This window comes from Artemia sp. Qi Xiang Cuo, chromosome 10, assembly GCF_049724085.1.
Source record: "Artemia sp. Qi Xiang Cuo chromosome 10, ASM4972408v1, whole genome shotgun sequence".
NCBI classification, from domain to species: Eukaryota; Metazoa; Arthropoda; class Branchiopoda; order Anostraca; family Artemiidae; genus Artemia; species Artemia sp. Qi Xiang Cuo.
Genome location: NC_142803.1, coordinates 43,714,137 through 43,734,773, shown reverse-complemented (window position 1 = coordinate 43,734,773; position 20,637 = coordinate 43,714,137). Strand labels below are relative to the sequence as shown.

Below are 20,637 nucleotides of genomic sequence, written 5' to 3'. Positions count from 1 at the left end.
TGTGTGTGTGTGATTTTTAGTGTGTGTTTGTGTGTGTAAGTTTTTGTGTGAATGTAAGTTTTTGTGTGCATGTAAGTTTTAGTGTGCATGTGTAAGTTTTTGTGTGTGTGTGTAAGTTTGTGTGTGTGTGTGTGTGTGTGTAAGTTTTGGCTTGTGTGTAAGTTTTCGTGTGTGTGTGTGTGTAAGTTTTCGTGTGCATGTGTTAGTTTTTGTGTGTGTGTAAGTTTTGGCGTGTGTGTGTAAGTTTTCGTGTGTGTGTGTTTAATTTTTTTGTGTGTTTGTGTGTGTATGTTTTTTTTCGATTGTTTGTTAGTTTTTTTGTGTTCATTTGTAATATTTTGTGTGTGTGTGTGTGTGTGTGTGTTTATGTTTTTGTGTGTGTGTGTAAGTTTTGGGGTGTGTGTGTGAGTTTTCGTGTGTTTGTGTGTTTATGTTTTGTGTGTGTGTGTGTGTGTGTGTAAGTTTTTATGTGCATTTAAGTTTTTGTGTGCATATAAGTTTTCGTGTGCATGTGTAAGTTTTTGTGTGCTTCCCAAATCATAATTTTCTGAAAGGACACACCTATGAAAGGCTAAGAAATCTAGCTTAGAAAAGTCAAAAATATCAAATTAACCATCCCAAATCATAGGTTTCAGTCAACACACACCTACGAATGGCTATGAAATCCTGCTCAGAAAAGTAAAAAAATATCAGCCCGCAAACCCCCAAATCATAGGTTTCAGACATCACGCACCTACGAAAGACTAAGAAATCCGGTTATGAAAAGTCAGAAATAGCAAATTACATATCCCAAATCATAGGTTTCAGACAACACTCACCTATGAACGGCTAAGAAACCTAGCTCAGAAAAGTCAAAAATAGCAAACTAGTCATCCCAAACTATATGTTTCAGACAACAAACACCTATGAAAGTATAAGAAATCCATTTCATAAAATTAAAAAGTCGAAATCAATCCACACCAAATCATAGGTTTCAGACACTACACACCTATGAAAGACTAAGAAATCCACCTCAGAAAAGCCTGAAATAGCAACCCACATATCCCAAATCATAGGTTTAAGACACCACACAAATAAAAAAGACTATGAAATACTGTAATGAAAGGACGTAAATAGAAAATTACAAATCCCAAACAATTGGTTTCAGACAACATTCACCTACGAAATACTAGAAAACCTTAGCTCAGAAAAGCCTGAAATAGCAAACTACACATCCCAAATCATAATGTTCTGACAACACATACCTATGAAAGGCTAAGAAACCTAGCTCAGAAAAGTCGAAAATAGCAAACTACACATCCCAAATCATAGGTTTCAGACACTACACACCTATGAAAGACTAAGAAATCCAACTCAGAAAAGCCCGAAATAGTAATTTACATATCCCAAATCATAAGTTTCAGACAGCATTCACCTACGAAATACTAAGAAACCTTAGCTCAGAAAAGTCTGAAATAGCCAACTACTCATCCCAAACTCGAAGTTTCAGACAACAAACACCTATGAGTGACTAAGAATCCTAGCTCTGAAAAGTCCAAAAAGCAAACTACACCTCCCAATTCATAATTTTCTGAAAGGAAACACATATGATAGGCTAAGAAATCTAGCTCAGAAAAGTCAAAAATAGCAAATTAACCATCCCAAATCATAGGTTTCAGTCAATACACACCTATGAAAGACTAAGAAATCAAACTCAGAAAAGTCAAAAATAGCAACCCACACATCCAAAATCATAGGTTTCAGACACCACACACCTACGAAAGACTAAGAAATCCGGTTATGAAAAGTCGGAAATAGCAAATTACATATCCCAAATCATAGGTTTCAGACAACAAACACCTATGAAAGGTTAAGAAATCCAGCTCAGAAAAGTCAAAAGTAGCAATCCACCCACCCCAAATCATAGGTTTCAGACACTACACACCTATGAAAGACTAAGAAATCCAGCTCAGAAAAGCCTGAAATAGCAACCCACACATCCCAAATCATAGGTTTCAGTCAACACACACCTACGAATGGCTAAGAAATCCTGCTCAGAAAAGTCAAAAAATATCAACCCGCACACCCCCAAATCATAGGTTTCAGACATCACACACCTACGAAAGACTAAGAAATCCGGTTATGAAAAGTCAGAAATAGCAAATTACATATCCCAAATCATAGGTTTCAGACAACACTCACCTATGAACGGCTAAGAAACCTAGCTCAGAAAAGTCAAAAATAGAAAACTAAAATAGCAAACTGAGGAGGGTGTTAGTGTTAATTCCTGTTTAGTTTGCTATTTCAGGCTTTTCTGAGCTAAGGTTTTGTAGTATTTCGTAGGTGAATGTTGTCTGAAACCACACACCTACGAAAGACTAAGAAATCCGGTTATGAAAAGTCGGAAATAGCAAATTACACACCCCAAACTATTGGTTTCAGACAACACACACCAATGAAAGACTAGGAAACCTTAGCTCAGAAAAGCCTGAAGTAGCAAACTACACATCCCAACTCATAGGTTTCAGACAACACACATCAACGAAAGACGGGTGCACGGGAAGAGCCTTTGAGGGTCTGTGGGCCCCTTGAGGGTCGGTGGTCCTTTGGGAGCTCGGGGGGACCTTTGGGGACCGGGGGATGGGCTTTGGGGGTCCGGGCCTGGCATTTGGGGGTCTGGGTGGGCCTTTGGGGGGCCGGGGGGGGCCTTGGGGTGCCTGGGGGACATTTGGGGACCGGTGGAGGGCCTTTGGGGGTCCGGAGAGGCAGTTGGAGACCGGTGGAGGGCCTTTGGGACCCCGTTGGTCCTTTGGGAGCTCGATGGGCCTTTGGGGACCGGAGGAGGACCTTTGGGGCAAAGGGGGGGCCTTTGGGGCACAGGGAGGGCCTTTGGGGGCCTGGGGGACATTTGGGGACCGGTGTAGGGCCTTTGGGACCCCGTTGGTCCTTTGGGAGCTCGATGGGCCTTTGGGGGGCCCGGGGATGGCCTTTGGGGGTCTGGGTGGGTCTTTGGGGGCGCCGGTGGCTCTTTGGGAGCCCGGGGGACCTTTGAGGACCGGGGGGAGGGCCTTTGGGGTCCGGGTGCCCTTTGGGGGTCCGGGGGCCCTTTGAGGACCAGAGGAGGGCCTTTGAGGGTCTGAGGAGGGCGTTTGGGGGGCTGGGGCTCTATGGGAGCTTGGGGGACCTTTGAGTACCGGGGGCTTCCTTCGGGGTTGTTGTGGGGGATCGGAACCCTTTGGGGTTGGGGTGGAGGACCTCACAACACTGTTCAAATGGAACTTGTGTATTATAACGACCACAGAGTTTCACCCTCAAATTCTCTTCTAAAACCTTTCCTAAAATCTTCTTTCAAAATGTCTCTAACTGTTTCACCGAAATAATCCCATAAAATGGATAAAACGGTTTCTCCCAAATAATCCCTAAACGTAATTTCAGCGTGTTCCTTTTGTTTGGCATCTCTGCGCTAACGCATTTCAAATTTCTAGGAAACCCTTTCCTACGTTAATCTCTTCATCTCATAAATTTTCCTAGCTAAACTACTAGGGTTTCGTTAGAATATCAATTTATCTCTCCGACTTAAAGCTCCGTGAAGCCGTATTTAAAAATAGAATTTCTATCTCTTTAGACCCCCGCATAATTCCAAGATAACAAGTGATGTCAATTATAATTCCTGACACTAAAGATCAATGAAACCCTATTTAAAAATAGAATATTAATTTTTCTCTCTGTCCTAAAGAACGTTTATCCCTCAGACCTAAGATTAAAGAAACCTTATTGTTTCTTAATTCTCCCCTTCGTGAATCAATAATTTCCCCTAGCGATTATGTAAATCAAGTTCACAGGTGCTACTCGTGACAGGACCACGTGGTTTATGGTTTTCCAAGTGAGAAAATTCCTGTTTTTCCAAGTGAGAAAATTCCTGTTTTTCATTCTCACTGAGAAAACCATATAACAGACATGAATTGCTGTTGACATCCATAAATGTGACAAAGTTCCTGTTTTTCAAATTCTCACTGACAAAAACCATTAAACATCCATGAAAAACATCAAATAAATCGACCGACACACATAACCATCCATGAATTATGTAAAAAAAGTTATAGGTGGCAGCAGGGGTGAGTCCTGGGGCCTCCTGATAGGGTTCTACTCTTGTCTCGCGCTACGCTGAAAAAAACTAACGAAGAAACCGGTTTTGATCGTTTTTAAACAGCGTATACACAGTTTTACACAGCACAAACTTGAGTGAGTGGCGCATAATACACAAGTTCCAAAACTCCTTCCCCCTACTTAGGGAAATAAAAAAAACTCAAATAAAATTCTCAAATACCCTCCCCCCCCTTATTTTCCACGGGGGAGGGAATTTTCCGCGGGGGGGTATTTACTGGGGGGGGGTATTTTACATTGGGGGTATTTTCCGGGGGGTATTTTCTGGGGGTATTTTCCGCGGGGGCTATTATCCGTGGGGGCTATTCTCCGGGTTTTTTTTCCGGGGAGTATTTTCTGGTTGGGGGGGGGTATTTTCTGCGGGGGGATATTTTCCGAGGGAGGGGGGTATTTCCCAGGGGTTATTTTCCGCGGGAGGGTATTTTCCGGGGGGTAACCGACGGCGGGGGGGTAAACATTACACATAACACTGACTGACTACTTTAACACTGATAATATGCGTTTTGTAATGTATTTGCGTAAGCATGTAAAAGTAATTCTGGTTTGCTGCAAGTATTCATTTGTCTAGTACAAATTGGTCATAGCATAAAGATGTTCAAGCTCTTTAAAATATGCAAACTGTTTAAACGTTAGACACTGTAACAAAATAAGTAAAATAACATACAATTTTAGGTATAAGGATGGGAAGCAGATTTCATCGTCAGAAAAAATTCGGTTTGTCCAAGAGAAGTCTGAAACCTACAGCTTAATAATAGAAGAGGTGTCTTTTGAGGACTCGGGATCCTACAGTGTTGTTGCTTCAAATGCAATGGGTCAAATGTCAGAATTTTTTGCCATAGATGCTTTAGCCCCACCCAGGTTTTTGAAGCGTATGAAGGAGCTCTTTGAAGGGGAAATTGGACAAGACGTTACACTAGAAGCAAGTATTATGGATATTTTTGTACTAGCAGTTCTATTGCATAAACTATGAATATAAAAGTGTGAATGAGTTTTTTGACAAACCTGCATGCACATGCCCATATATAAATACACTTGCAAGCCTGTATGCCCAAGGGAATTCGTACAGGTATTCATACTGCCTTACGTGCCCATATCTTCGCAAACCTATTAATTAAATTATAACTCAAGACGAACCTTGGTACGTTATACAGGGTGTTCTTGCCCTTGCCTCCCCAAAATACCTAGATTGACATGATTACCCCTTGAATTAGTAATAGTTCCAAAAGATTCAACTATTTTTACGCTTTTCTGAACCTCCCCCCTCTTTAAATATTCGTATTTCTGGAGGTGGTATTTCTGGATGATCTTTTCTTGGCGCCCACGACTCTATTACTTTCAACTTTTTAGCATACTCCAATGCTACACCATATTTTATATTGGCAACACTTCTCAACTGGTATTTGTGTATTATACAGAACACAGCCAAGAAGTAAAGACAAGTTAAGTCAAAAAATGTTCTTGTCATCGTTAACCGTTTCCATAGATTGATACTATTGATGTTATTCCAAATTTATGTTAAGTTGCGTAAGAGTTACCACCCCCCTCGGACTTACCTTAACTGGTAAGCACTTTAACTCTTTCAGCAATTTCATACAATCCAATTAAAAATATCATCCAGCTCTGTTTCACCCCTATTATTAAATCACCAATTAAGATCATTCATAGCAGAGTTATTCCAATGGAGTACCTTTTTCACAAATTGAGTTAGTTTTAGGCAAATAATACAAAAAACATGATTATTTTCCCCTTCGGCTGAAACCAGTATTTTTACAGAAAGTCCATTAAACTATTGAACACGTTATACCAAAGTCTCTGGGTAGGCGTCAAATCTATTACTCTTCTGAGCATATTCTTGTAGTTTTCCTTGTAGGCGTCAAATCTATTACACTTCTAAGCATATTCTTTGTACAGTTGATAGTAATTAATAGTGGTCCAGAAAATGTCGTTGCCTCAGAAACCTGTCCGGTAAGTCATGTCCCTTCTGTAGTACTAGATACATGTCCGTGGTAAGTCATGTACCGTTAAAACTGTACTGTATATGGTGTATATGGAGTAAATCACCCCTGAAATATCCCCTCGCGGTGCCTAATAACATACTACTAGCTAGTGCAAAAGTTATTTTCGGAATATCAGCGCTGAAAATTCTCACTTCCTGGAGTCTATAAGAACCTAAAATAATGAAGGCGTTGATATTGTTTTAAGATGACACAGAATTAAAATATGTTCTTATTTATTTACAAATAAGGCCTCTATACCCTGGCCAATGTTTCAAAATGAACTACCTAAATGTTTTTGGCTTATAAATACGTACAAATTTTTTTTTTTTTTTAAATACCTCATAGATTTAAAAACTGATCTCACGCATGGCAGGTTTCCTCCTGAGCACCCTTGAGAATTTAATCCATTTTGATTAGAAATAGAATTTTGTGGATTTCAGATTCTTCTTCTTGAAAGTCTTTTCCAATTTATCCACAAATTTTTGGCAGGAGGCCCTTCGCTTTCTAAATTGCATACTCCAATGTTTTTGCTCACATATCCAAATAATTTGCACTCTTATTGTTTTTTTTTCTCCAGCGCACCCCTTAAATTTAGCCAGGGGCGGAACCAGGATTTTTTTCGGGGGAGGCGGGGGGGTACAAAATAGGTTGATCCGATAAACTTACGTTAGAAGCAAGTTTAATTAACGCAAACTTGAGTTAATTAAGTAAATTACACTACTTTACACTACGTTCGGGGGGGGGGTGCGCCCCCCTCGTCCCCCCTGGATCTGCCACTGAATTTAGCAATTATTTACAATACGTAGCATGAATTTTATGTATAAGAAGAAATAATTAGAGTAAATACAAATTACTAGTTCAAAAGTCCACACTTTGCGCTCAGCCTTTTAAAATCACACATGGCAAGTGCTAGTTAAGACCTGGCCAATAAAAAAGGATAATAGTAAGGGGTAACTTATTGGTATTAAAGTCATTATATTCGATGTCCAGAGGAGGGGTGAATTTTTAATTTTGTAGAAATTTAAAGATTTGCAAAAAATGCCAATTGTTTGTTCTTAGCCAACGCATCAATTCAGTATTTAACCCCAGTGTAAAACAAAAATAAAACTACCTAAAATGTATAGTTGATAAAATGCTTGCACCCCTCCTTAGAGGAAGCATGCATTGTATGTTTGGATCGTAAAAGATAAAATGAGATTAATTTTTCATTGTGCCTTTTTAGAAAAAATGGGCCTCGGATCATTGGCTGAAGGCAAATTAAAAGATAAAAATGAAAAGACTAGAAGGTAAATAAAAAAGATTAAATAGATTAAAATTGGATGAAGATAGATTTAAAAAAAAAGTGTTAGAATTTATACAAATGCCTACTTTTTCCGTTTAACAAATATGTGTCTTCTGTGTTCACTGATGGCGAAGCAGCAATGCAAAAAGATTAAAAAATTTCAAGTGACAAGTTTTTTTTATTTAAATTATATTAAAGAAAGTCCTCAGGCTGAAAACAGAAAATAAAATACAAGAAAAAAAAATACACGTTTCAACAGCCTAAAAATGAAAAATGACAACCCAAGAAAAAAGACAATGACTTAAAACCGACATTATTATAAAAAAAAAAACATTTTATATAAATGCTAAATTGCAATGAAATTATGTTATTGCTTAATTGCAACGAAATCATTATGTTATTATGTTATTATATTATGCTATTATGTTATTATAATGTGATATTTTGTATTCTTTTTGTTTTTAATAATTTTTTTGCGGGTGTTTGGTCTTCGTATTTTGGTCTTAGTGTTTTTTATTATTTCTTTTTTTACTTATTTTTCTCTAAGAGTTTTTCTTAGTGTCTAGAGGTTTTTATTTCTTTAAAGTTTTTTTTTGCAATTTTTCTTATCTTTTTTTGGGGTCCGGAAAACACTCCCTGAATACCGTTCCAAAATAGACCCTATTCCATTGATCTTTAACTTAAGAATTTAGGTCTTCTTCCGTTTTTCTTATTGAATCAAAGAAAAGTATAAAACAACATTAAATAGGAGAATGAATTTGGTACCGTTATGGTAAACATGGGTCCTGTATCATCGCTAGAATTTGAAGTAAAAATAAAGATGAATAAATTTACAAAAAAAGCGTATGCAAAAGCGCTTATTGTGGTCTTTGGGCCTAAACATGTCTTATAGTTTTGACCTATAGTAAAACAAAATAAGGATACAAAATAAATAAATAAATTTACAAAGTTTTGGAAGGTAATGTGAGTTTTCTTCCTCTTAATCTGCAATAAAATGAAATTGAATTGCTCAATGTATACTGGTTTTTTTATCCCCTTGCCTCAGAACTTTGGTGCTCCCGTACTTCTGAAGCACCCTGGGCATCGATAGAAGACTCCAATAATCTTGGTATTCTTCTGCTGACAGAATATTTCCCACTCTGGTTGCAGAACGTTTAAAACGTGCAGAGTGACTGGTGTGAGCAGCATAGGGTTTTTTTCTGGGACGACCTCTTGGATTTTTCAGGTCGCCACTGGAAGGTCACACCAGAGGATTAGCAAGTACAAAACTATTTTTAATTTTTGCTATATTTTCTAAAACCTATCAATTTAAAAGTCACATGGTAAGTATTACTAACAAAATACAGCATTGCGATAAACTGTGATAGGAATATCTTTCCTCTAAATGGGCTCCGATTGAAACTATCCAACCTCCAAATGAGCTCCGATTGAAACTATCCTATGCCCAAAATTGCAACTTCTCAGGAGAGCTTTTGAAGCTCTTAGGACTATTTATCCAGTACTTCAAAAAGGGGTTATAGGGAAACAACAAAACTGTAGAGTTTATTTGGGAATAATTGCCTATGCAATTATGAAACTATCCCCAGTCGAAATTAAATAAAGACTTAGAATAGTTTCAGTGTGTAATAAAAGCAATTTTGCAACATAGGAGAAGAAAGAAAATATGAGTTGGAAAAGCTTTAGCTGGATGGTGCCAATAGGCACCAGTGACTGCAAATTCAGATTTAGCACAAAACTATGCACAAGATAGACTACTAATCCATCTTTTCAATTTTTGACGTAGGATAGTTTCAGTCGAAGAGCATTTGGAGGTAATATGATTTGAAGCGGAATCCATTTGGAGGTAGGAAAGTTTCAATCGGAACCCATTTGGAAGTAGGATATTTTCAATCGGAGAACATTTGGAGGTAGGATAGTTTTAATCGGAGCAAATTTGGAGGTAGGATAGTTTAATCGGAGCCCATTTGGAGGTAGGATAGTTTTCACCAGAGCCCATTTGGAGATAGAATAACTTCAATCGGAGCCAGTTTGGAGGTAGGATAGTTTGAGGACCACTTTACAAAGGTTGTAATCCTAATTTTATTTCATTATCATAGGTAGAAGTTCAGGCAAACCCAAAGCCAGAGGTAAAATGGTTCCAAGGGGACACAGAAATAAAGCACGACGGAAAAAAGTACATAATCGATGAAAAAGATTGCATTTACACCTTAACTGTCAAGAACCTCACTAGACGTGACTCTGGTAAATTCAAATGCAAGATTGAAAATGCACATGGTGGTGACGAAAGTGCAGCAAATGTCAAAGTTAAAGCATCGCCCGAGGTTACAAAGCCACTAGAGGGCATAATAGTAAAAGAAGGAGATAAAAATGTAGCGTTTGGAATTGGCGTGAATGCTTACCCCGAGCCCACAGTTCGTTGGTTTATCGGTGAAATGGAGATCACTGAGGAAAAGAATCAGTTCAAAAAAGTTTATGAAGAGGGAGTTTATAAATTACTCATTGAGGGTAAGTCTAGATAAACCTAGCTTTTAATGACAGCTCTTCTTGGTAAACTCTGACTTTCCCTATATTCTATTGTTTATCTTATCTTTCTTATGTTTTAAATAAAAAATGTTTCTTTTTACTCTTCTTTCAAGAAAACAAAGTTTTATTTCTATGACAAGTAGTTAAATAAATATTTTTTCTATTTAGTTTAATCAATCGTGTTTTAAAACCAGAATCATTTCTGTATAGAAGGTACTTGAACGAGGTGTCGATTCTTTAGTCAAAATAACTAAATATTTTAATGATTCAGCTCGCCATCGACGTGCCTCTGCGAAAAAATTAAATTGTTCTTATGCTAATTCAAACAATCTTGTTATTTTTCATTCAGCAACCTTATTTCTACTATTTGACAGGAGTTCTCACGCCTCATGCATGAAATTGACTGTAAGGATATACGAAAATATTCAAATGGTGTAAAAATATCGACTCGTCTCAGATAATGCCCACTCAAGTCAAATAGCGAAACAAACAAGCCTAATTAACAAAATATAAAATTAAAATTGAGCACTTGGTTTCCAAAGACAATGCAATTCAAGTTCGTCACAACTGTTTTTCAAGACTAAGGACGAATAATAACCCGAAACAAATTCTAGCCTGCACAAAATTCTTGATAATTCGTGTATTCTAACGGGAACATGGAACAAGACTTTTTCTGTTCATAGATATTTTTGCTTTTTCTTCTATTTTTTTTGTTATTTTTTTTATATTTGTTTTTAATTTTTTGAGAAACATCGGTCATATTTGGTGGTTTATTTCTTTTTTTGTTACTTTGTTAAGTGTTTTGCTTGTTATATGTTGCTATATACGTGATCACTCAACATCAAGTCCTTTCATGTTTGACTTCGTGCAGCCACTTGGATTGATGATATATGTTATAAAATTTTGTAATTAAATAAATTGAACAGCACAGATGTTTTTATGTGTTGTGTATATAGTTTCGTAAGGCTTACTTGTTATTCTTTGTCAATAAGTACATCATTTGTTTAAAATAAAATTGACCATTTAACTGTTTACTACTTACACTATATACTTTTATCCTACACACATGCACACTAAACACCAAAGAATATTGGTAACTTATATGAGTAAAAACTGACGCTAGTGCCAGAAAAAAAAACTAACTAGCCCCATGTATCGTTCGGCGTTCTAGATACTTTATTATACTTCGTAATTGTGTTCTTTTCAGAAATTGAGATTACACATTTATTCGTTACTGCGCTGATTTTGCCGGTTATACCTATAATACTAATAATGTTTTCTTATTACACTAACAAAAATACGCGGAACCGCCAAATGTTGGATGACAATGGTTATTCTATTTTGCCACTTAATCATGCACCCACATTTGTAAGCTACCTATACTCTTCGCTATATACTATATATATACTCTATATACTATATATTCTGTACATAGTTGTATACTATGTATGCTATATATCATGTACCGTACTCTCTTATAGATGATATATTTAGATTTATATATTTCAACGAGACAAAAAATAAAAAAAAATACACACACAAAAAAAAAACAAAAACAAAAACAACTCAATAGCAAAATCACAAATCCCTCACAAAGGCTCCACAGCCTGAAAAATAGTGGGACAACGAAACAAGACTTTCAAATATTAAATTGTTAATAATTTAAGCATACAAAATGCAAAATCGCTAACTCACAACAATAGTTATAGCTATAGCTACAGCTATAGCAACAATAGTTATAGTAAAGCTTTGAATAGTTGGGAAGAATAGTTTGATTGGATGTGCGCGCAGAAATGTTGACCTCTGGCGGACTGGGGATGCAGTGACTTGTTCGTAACAGTAGTACTTTTTCTGAAAACGAGTTGGTAGAATTGAATCGGCATTTGACATGCTGTTTTATAAAATTGGAATAAAGGACTCAGCTTTAGCTTTGAGGGAACCTTAGAGGGTGTATTAAGTAGGTTTTAAATTTTTGATTATCCGCTATATCAAACGAGACGGTATTTTAGGTCTTAACAACGTTCAGCGTTAATGACTGATTTTTTGCAGCATTATATGCTTTTGTACTCTCTTTTTTGGCTATTTTTGTATAAACGAGCTGATGAAACAGTGTTTTATCAGTCCTCTTCAGGCTTCTTTTTCAATCTTTTACTGAATCGCCTGGTATTTTCAGATGTTGGTGTTGACATGGCTGGTTCTTATACTGTGAAGGTAGAAAATGAAAAAGGTAGCTGTGAAGCATCAGCAACACTTTCTGTAAAAACACCACCAAAAATCACTGGTCAACTGTTAGATACAATCGTAAACGAAGGTCAGTCATGCACATTGAAGGTATCTGCAACTGGTGTGCCTGAACCAGAGGTAAAATGGTTCAAAGATGGTTCTGAAGTGACTGCTGACGCTAATGTGAAAATAAAAAAAGAAACTACGGAAATTTACTCACTGACGTTTAACTTGGTAACGAAAAAAGACTCTGGTAACTATGAATGCGTACTAACAAATGAAATGGGAGAAGTACGCTCGTCTTGTACACTCCAAGTCCAATACAAGCCTATAATTATATCAGATAACTTTAAAAATCTAGATGCATGGGAAGAAGAAGAGGTAGTTTTGGAGATTATTGCCGAGGGTGTTCCTAGGCCAAAGGCAAAATGGTCTAAAGATGGTAATAATATTGAATTATCAGATAGCTATGTTCTCATAGAAGAAGAGACGTCATTCCGAATGAAAATTTCACGTGCTGAGCTATCTGATTCTGGAGATTATTCTGTAACTATTGAAAATGAGGTAGGAAGTGAACATAGGCAAGAGATAATAACCATCAAATCGCTCGCTGAAAGACGTGTACCGAAAATTTTAAAACCCTTTGATGACACAACGGCTATTAAAGGGGAACAACTTGTTCTTGAAGCTAAAGTCTGTGGTGACCCAAGACCAAAGGTAGAATGGTACAAAAACGGTAAAATAGCTACCGAAAGTGATAATGTCATTGTTTCAGATGATGGCGAAAGCTTGCATACTATAGTTGTTAATTGTATCAAGCAGTCGGATGGAGGAAAGTATACTTTAATAGCTAGTAATGAGCATGGTGAGGATAAATATACCGGAGTCATAACTATTAATTCAAAGCCAAATATAGTAGGGCTTCAACCAGCTGAAGTAGAATTTGGACAGTGTGCAACCTTTCAAACAGTCGTTGCTGCAAATCCAAAGCCAAAGATTGAATGGCTAAAGGATGGACAAAAATTGAAAAAGGAAAACTGGATTCATACAACAAACGATGTGAAAAATAACACATACATATTAGAAGTCAAGGAAGTAAAAGTTGCTGACGGTGGGATTTATACACTAAAAGCTTCAAATGAAGTCGGAGAGGTCAGCGCTGAAGCTAAACTAACGGTCATCTACTCAGAGCCTGTATTTAAGACACCACTTTCGCCAGCGTTTGTGAAGGAAGGAGCTGATACAGAACTTATTGTAGACGTTGATGGTATACCCAGGCCAAGCATTGAATGGTTTTTTAATGATAATAAAATTGAAATCTCTGAATTAATTCTGATAACAGATTTTGACAAGAAAAGTTGCTTAACAATCAAAGGTGTATCATCTGATAATCTCGGTAAATATTCTGTGAAAGCAAAAAATGCAATTGGTGAGGCTAACACAGAGGCTGACCTTCAGCTTTATCAGTCTGTGCCAAGCATTGCTCAAGGATTAGAGCCATTTACAAATGCTAAGGAAGGTGAAGTCCTTTCGTTTTCTGTTAAGCTAGACGGCAGTCCTGTCCCGGTCTACAAATGGCTGAAAGATAACAACGAAATTATTCCAAATGACAGAATAGAAATAATAAAAGATGCAGACAATAATGTCAAGCTTGTGGTAAAGAATGCCGAACCTGATGACTCAGGAGCCTATAGATTAGTAGCAACTAATCTAAATGGTCAGATTTCGACAGAGACAGTGGTTGCTGTTCAACCAAGCCCCAAAAAACCTTCGTTTAATAAGAAGCTGAAGGATCAGACAGTTTCAGAAGGAAAAACCTTAAATCTTGACGCACGCGTTATTGCCTTTCCAAAGCCTGAAATTAAGTGGATAAAAGATGGCCGTGCCATCTATGGAGACCGTTATGCAACGTTTGAAAGACCTGATGGATCCATTGGCCTGGATATTGACAATGTAAGTTTTTTTTTGTTTTTTTTTTTATAAGTTTTTTTTATATTAGTCTGTCCAAGATTACTAAACAAAAAAAAAAAGATACACAAGAGAATTTTCTTTTCAATAGTCTTATCCAGAACTAAAAAAAGTAATCAGTTAGTAAGAACACACTTTATTCTTACCTGATCCTCGCCTCATAGGGTTAAATAATAAAATTAAATAAAATGACAAAATTGATTAGAAAGTTTTTGTATAAATGCTTTGTTTTTTTTGTATCTTTCTGTCAGACCACAAATGGCACTCTAGCCTTAAATATTTTTGAGGGGACAACAGCCCCATTGTTTATTATTCACCCTTCCTTGCATGCTTCACTTTCACATTGTAGTTTTTCAAAAAGATTTTTTGCTGCAAGGTAAAATGGTTAATATTTCTTTAAAATTCTTTCTATTAAAAATATTTTTATCAAATATCTAATTATATTTTCTAGGTTAAAGCTGAAGATGCTGGCAAATATACATTGGTCGTTACAAATGACCTTGGTGAAACAAAGACTTCAGCTGAAGTAAAAGTTGAAGCTGCACCAAGTATGCCATTTGTGTTATCACCTTTACAACCTATTAAAGTGGTAACTGGATATCTGGCCCTTTTGGAGGTTAAAGTTTCCGGCTTTCCAATTCCACATCTAAATTGGTGAGTTTTTTTTTTGTCTTGCAGTGCTTCTGGTAAGAGATTGTTTTCGAGTCATTAATCATCTAAAAATGTATATATAGAAAATGAATAATACACTATTAGAATACTTTGAAAAGTTCATTTTTTAAAGTAATGCTCCTGCGATTTTCTTTTCCGTTTCTTCTGGTTCAGATAAAAAGTGTGAAAATTGAACGCTTTAGGCTTATTTATCGGTTTACACTTCACTAAAATCGGGTCTGCTTGATCCAGGCTGATGGTCTTTGGGATTACAATCGGAGCAGTAGTTTGCTAAATTTGGGACTAAAAGGCATCTAAACTTTGGACAACAGCTTTCTAATTCTGGTGCCCTAGGGAAGACATCGGTATTCTGGCAGGAAACCAAATCACAAAATACAGGGAGGGTAGATTTTTTCCTTTTTTTCAAAAGACAGAAAAAGGTTTTACCTAATAATTAGAATTTTTTCCATTTTTTGCCATAATAAAAAAGATGTCCAACTGGTATTTTTTAAATCTATGGCTGGGAATGGGAACAATTGCAAGTCCTTCTCCTTCTTTCGATCTTGCATTTAAATTCCGAGGAGTAAGGCCTCTGGGAAATTTTATCGTGCAATTTTCTTTGGTTAGAGCAACCACGGATACTTTATAAAAGACATTAAAGGTCTTCACATTTTAGCTCTTAGAGGAGGAGGAGGAGGTAGTATAACAACGAGTATTTGTCACCTATTTTCTTCCATTTTTATTATTGACTGTATCTTTTCCACAAAACGATTTTTACAAGTAAGTATCTTTCGCAAGGCCTTACCCAGGATTTTTTTTCCGAGGGGGTTTTACTAAAAAAAAATTTGTGGGGGAGGGGGGGTACACAAAAAAACTCAAAAAACGCATACAAAATTTTTATATCCATTTTTGTTACGTTTTTACGAGTCAGAATTTTTTTTTTTTGGGGGGGGGGGCTCGAGCCGGGTACCCCCCCCCCCTGGATACGGCCTTGATCTTTCGGTACAAGTAGTAAGCATTATCTTGTTATCTCCGTTACTTTATTGATTTTCCTGAGCACGGAAATTTGCAACAATCTGCCCTGATTTTATATATTTTCAAATGAATTGGGCACCGAAATTAGCTATTTATTACCTGGACACCGAAGTACTGTCTAAAGATTTATCGAACATAAGGGATTGAGGTCTTGAAAGTTCGCTAAAAGTTAACTCTCTTCAACTTTTACTCTTGTTTTCTATATAGCGAAAAAAAACTCGCCTTTGACGCTGGTTTTAAATATGTATGCTTTCTTTGAAAATTTAGGCTAACCATATAAACAATGTAAACATAAAATATAATGGATCTGGTAATTCTCCTTCCCAAGATATTCGATTGCAAATTGTTTCTAACTGATAGCTCTTAGATTTTACGTTCTGAAAGCTATTAAGAAAATAAACTGACTATTTAACCAGATGTGCGTCGATTTTGAATATCTGAAAAGTTTTTTTCTATTTTGAAAAAAGGAGACTTCTTTCTTCAAAAGAGAAAGTGACTTTTTTAGTTAAAATAACAATTCTTTTAAACATATTTTTCTTTCTCATATTTTAAATAATGAAAATAGTCCTCTGCTTCTAAGAAATTTAACTTTTATTTGAGTTGGAACGAGTATTTAGAGACAATTTGCAGAGGGAAATAAATCTTGAATTTTGTGCGGAATATTATAATCAAATATTAGACTTGAATTTTTGATGCTCATTTTTAAATCTATGCTAATAAAATTCAGTTTTGGTGTCCAAAATTCATGTAGCTGCAATTAAACAAGTTCAAAATATTATTTTGGCTAATCTAGATTTTGCCAGTAAATTTTGCTTTTACAAACCATAGTAACTAGATGAGTTTGGTGTCAATGAATTTAAAAGTAAATAGTTTTTTTTCGTTTTCATCAAAATTAGTTTCTCTTCCAATAAACAGTTGACATGGTGAACCAGCTTTTGAATTACCAAAAGCTTTTAAGACAGCACAAAAAACCCTTCTTTGTCTTCTCTCATGTTTAATTTTCTGTAAACAAGCTTTTACTTTTATCAGGACAAGAAACGGGGAACCAGTCAATATAGATGGATCTCGTGTCAAAAGTTCCGATAAGCCAGACACTGAAGGCTGGGCAAAGCTTGTAATTGGAGCAGTGGAGCCAGATGATTCTGGAGATTACGTCCTTACCGCCACTAATAGTGAAGGAAAAGCTACAAGTAAAGCCCCAATGGAGGTAATCGGTGAGTCAAGTTTTTTAGAAGGATTTTCAAAACCACCATGTTCAAGGTCAGCATCAGTTCTCATTGTTTAGTTCACATTGACCCCTTGCTTTCCAACCCTTGCAAAATCTTTGATAATCCCAAAAAATGGCATATTCGTTTTAACCATTGATTTTTCCTAGTAAAATATGAATCTTTTTCATGAAGTTAACAAATTTGGAGATTGCTGATGATATTAAAACAGTACGCTTTATATGACATTCATTGTCAAACTGAGAATCGTAGCCTGCGGTCTTTGACCCCACATACTCCATTGATTCATTTAATCTGTTTCCCAACATCTCCATTGACTCAAAATTTCTTTTCATTTCTTTAACTCATAGAAATAATTAGAAAGCGGAGCTTTTGACATCACAATAGTTTTTGCACGTTTTTGATGTCTTGAAAAAAATATTTCCATTATCCAGTAAAATTTACGTTTTCTGATAAAACACCTTCTGACTTACCATATCTGACGCGAAAAGACCCTGTAAGCTTTTGATCAGCAAAGAGCTGGTAAAGGTAAGGTTTTTGCTATCACATTGGCAACTCGAGAAAACTTGAATGATGGTTGCTGGCCATAAGGGCAACCTAGTAAAGAACGACCTACTCTCCATGGTAACCAAAAATTTTAAACCACGCTTTATAAAACTATCTAGTGACGAAAAATTGCCATTTGTATCTGATTCAAGAATGGTAATTGTTATTACAATTAGTTTTAATAGTAAAATCTCGTTTTGAAAACAAATTTATCAAAATTTTGAAAAATAGCCTGAAACCTGAAGCAGCTGGAATAGATGTCCAGACAGATTCTGCTACTACTGCAGAATTCATCATCCGTTCGACTGCTAATTCAGTTGTTAAGATGAATACTCAACTGATTTTTTTTCTCCATATATTTTCTTAGATCCCCCAAGTTTTCTGACTCTCGGTCTCTGAACCAGCAAAGCTAAGCAAACATTTCTTAAAATTTCACCGGTTGGATTATTCCATGTCAATAGACCAGGTATTCTGTTTCTGTTGTCGTTACTTCAGTGGTTGACAGGATATGGACTAGGAAATCTGCAGGTAAAACGTCTTTCATGTACAGTGAAATAACGAAAAGAAAAAACATCAATGATTTATCTACAGACTATGGGACTGGCACCCACAATGCACACAGTTAAGCTCTGGATTTTCCCAGTTTTGGGTATTATTTTATAGTAGAGACGCGGCTTTCTTTTTTGTTGTATATATAAGAAAAGATAAGATTTATTGCTGAAAACCGGTTATCACAAGCCCAAATGGGCCGAATTCACATTTTAGCGTCATTAAACAAAAAAGAAACAAAACAAACAACAAATAAGTAAATAATGGTTGATCGGGGAAATCAAAATAGAAAAGATATAAAAAGGTCAATGTGCATCAGTAAAATGTAAAAACAATTTAAACTCGTAAAATTGAAAGGTCAGTGTCAATCAGTAAAAATGTCAAACAGTTAAAACTGGTAAATTGAGAAGGGAATAAAAAACTTAAAAACACGAGGACAATTTAGTTTTACGACCAAGAAATAGAAAGCTCAAAATTTGCAAAAGGAATATTAAACAGGGATGAAAGTTTTTCTATATCTTTCAGCGGAAAATTTGTTGGGACAAGAAGGGGGATTTTTGTTGAAGCAGAACGCAGGAGGCGCAGTCGAAGGGGCAAATATTGACTAGGGAAAAGGAAAGTTGTCCAATAAAAGACAGAATTCCCATGCTGTCTATTAGAGAGGGTGGAAGCGATGACAATATTCTGGCCCATCTTCATGGGAGGGAGTCCTACTCTGCAAATGTTCAAGTTAGAAAGGCCATTACTGAAATCAAAGAAGCAACTTCCAGAAGTTGTTTGAATTGACGGGGGGATTAATCCCTCCTGCTTCAACTGCGATTGAAGCAGAAATTTGGGCATTAGAATTCTCTGGAATCGAAATACTAGATGATTAAAAGAACTACTTTTTGATCCAAAACCCTATCACTAAGTGACATTGAGTTTCTAGTCTCCCCTCTTGTTGATGGGGGTAAAGAGATATAGAAAAGAGCAACTGAGTTTCGTCATACGGTCAACATTAGCATACGGATTTGTTTCAGAAAAACCAAGCAATATGCTTGGTTTCTGATTGGTTTTTACCAATCCGTCTGATATCGTATGAAAATAGCCGATGTACAATCATGAGCCGTAATCTTTACCCGTTATAGATATTAACGCCATTACGTTAATAACACTTGTAGATATAGTCACAACGGGGTCAACTAAGAAAGAAAGGTCGAACGTCGAGCATCAGAGGTAGTAGATGACACCATAAGACAGAGAGAGGCCAATAGTGTTTGGATGGACTCCTGCCTTGCATCAGCTGTAGAAGGTTTTAGTTCCATTTATGGTTTTTTATTTGTCCATTTCGAAAACTGAAAAAAAGGTAATGAAAAGGTAAATTAACTTGATAGGTTAGAGACATAAAGTTTCTTGGGAAATTTAAGAGCTATAGGCATTGCTGCATACCATAAAATCCTACAAATTCTAACTGAAAAAGAAAGAAAACAAAAATTACATCATACGAGGTCTAATAGCCCGAGCTGATGCTTGGAGTAAACAGAGAAAGTTGCAAAAAGCCTTCATGGTCGGCTTTTCTTGCCATTACCCGCGGTGAATCTAGCTTTACAGTTAGTTGTATGCTATCCACTCCGTCAGCTCTTGAATTATTTCAACCCGTTGACTAAAACTCGTCATTTTAATTACCCTCACACTAAAATTGTCAGATTAATTACCCTCAATACAAAAAACAAACCTCAAGCTGCCCTCAACCCAAAGCGTAGCCCTTAAAAAAACAACAAAATTCCGGTCAAAGACAGAGAATATAGAGTTCCGTACCTGCGCTACGCGGACCTTTGATCAGCACGCAAAAAGGTAAGAAAGCAAGTAATGGAGTAGGCTATAAATCATGTAAATTCGAGCTCCCTTTTTTCAGTGGTATTTTTTGAAACTTGGATCGTCTTTTAGACTACTCTTCTTTTTTCTAATGGGTTCAGTAAGCTTATACAAAATTCCAAGTTACTAGCTATGCTTAACTTATTATTCAATGGAAGAAAAGACAGAAAGACTGCGGCTTCTCTTTTTTTTTGTACCTATACATTCAAAAAAGTTCTGCACTTTCTAAGCGATTTTTAACGGAGCATTGGGAAAAATTAAGTTTTCTAAGACATTCTCACAAATTAAAAAATCTTTTACCACTTTACTTCATTTCAGGTGGACTTCGTGATGGCCCCGAGTTAGCACCTTTTTTTGTGTCACCACTTAAAGATCAGTATGTTGAAGAAGGTTCTGGGCTCCGACTTTCTTGCAGTGTTGCCGGCAACCCTGTACCACAGACTTCCTGGCTAAAAGACGATCAGCCGATTCCAGCAAACAAAGGAATTGTCTCTTATGATGGAGATAAGGTACTTTATTGTTTGGATTTCAAGTTCAGTATTATTATTGATAATGATCACCACAAGGGCTTTTGTGATGACGGCTAAATGATACAAGTTTTTGGAATTTTGACATGAAAATAGTTTTTTTTTTCCAAATT

At 36.4% G+C, this 20,637-nt stretch overlaps 1 protein-coding gene across 1 annotated transcript in view; it reads left to right on the top strand.

The window, feature by feature from the left end:
• Positions 1 to 20,637, top strand: part of Obsc (Obscurin) — a 247,589-nt gene that overhangs the window by 60,767 nt on the left and 166,185 nt on the right. The window contains exons 6-11 of the mRNA XM_089096011.1: positions 4,816 to 5,062; positions 9,519 to 9,927; positions 12,119 to 14,121; positions 14,588 to 14,790; positions 16,852 to 17,036; positions 20,316 to 20,506. Of these exons, the coding sequence (XP_088952137.1) occupies positions 4,816 to 5,062; positions 9,519 to 9,927; positions 12,119 to 14,121; positions 14,588 to 14,790; positions 16,852 to 17,036; positions 20,316 to 20,506 (3,238 nt within the window). The remainder of the gene's footprint in view (positions 1 to 4,815; positions 5,063 to 9,518; positions 9,928 to 12,118; positions 14,122 to 14,587; positions 14,791 to 16,851; positions 17,037 to 20,315; positions 20,507 to 20,637) is intronic.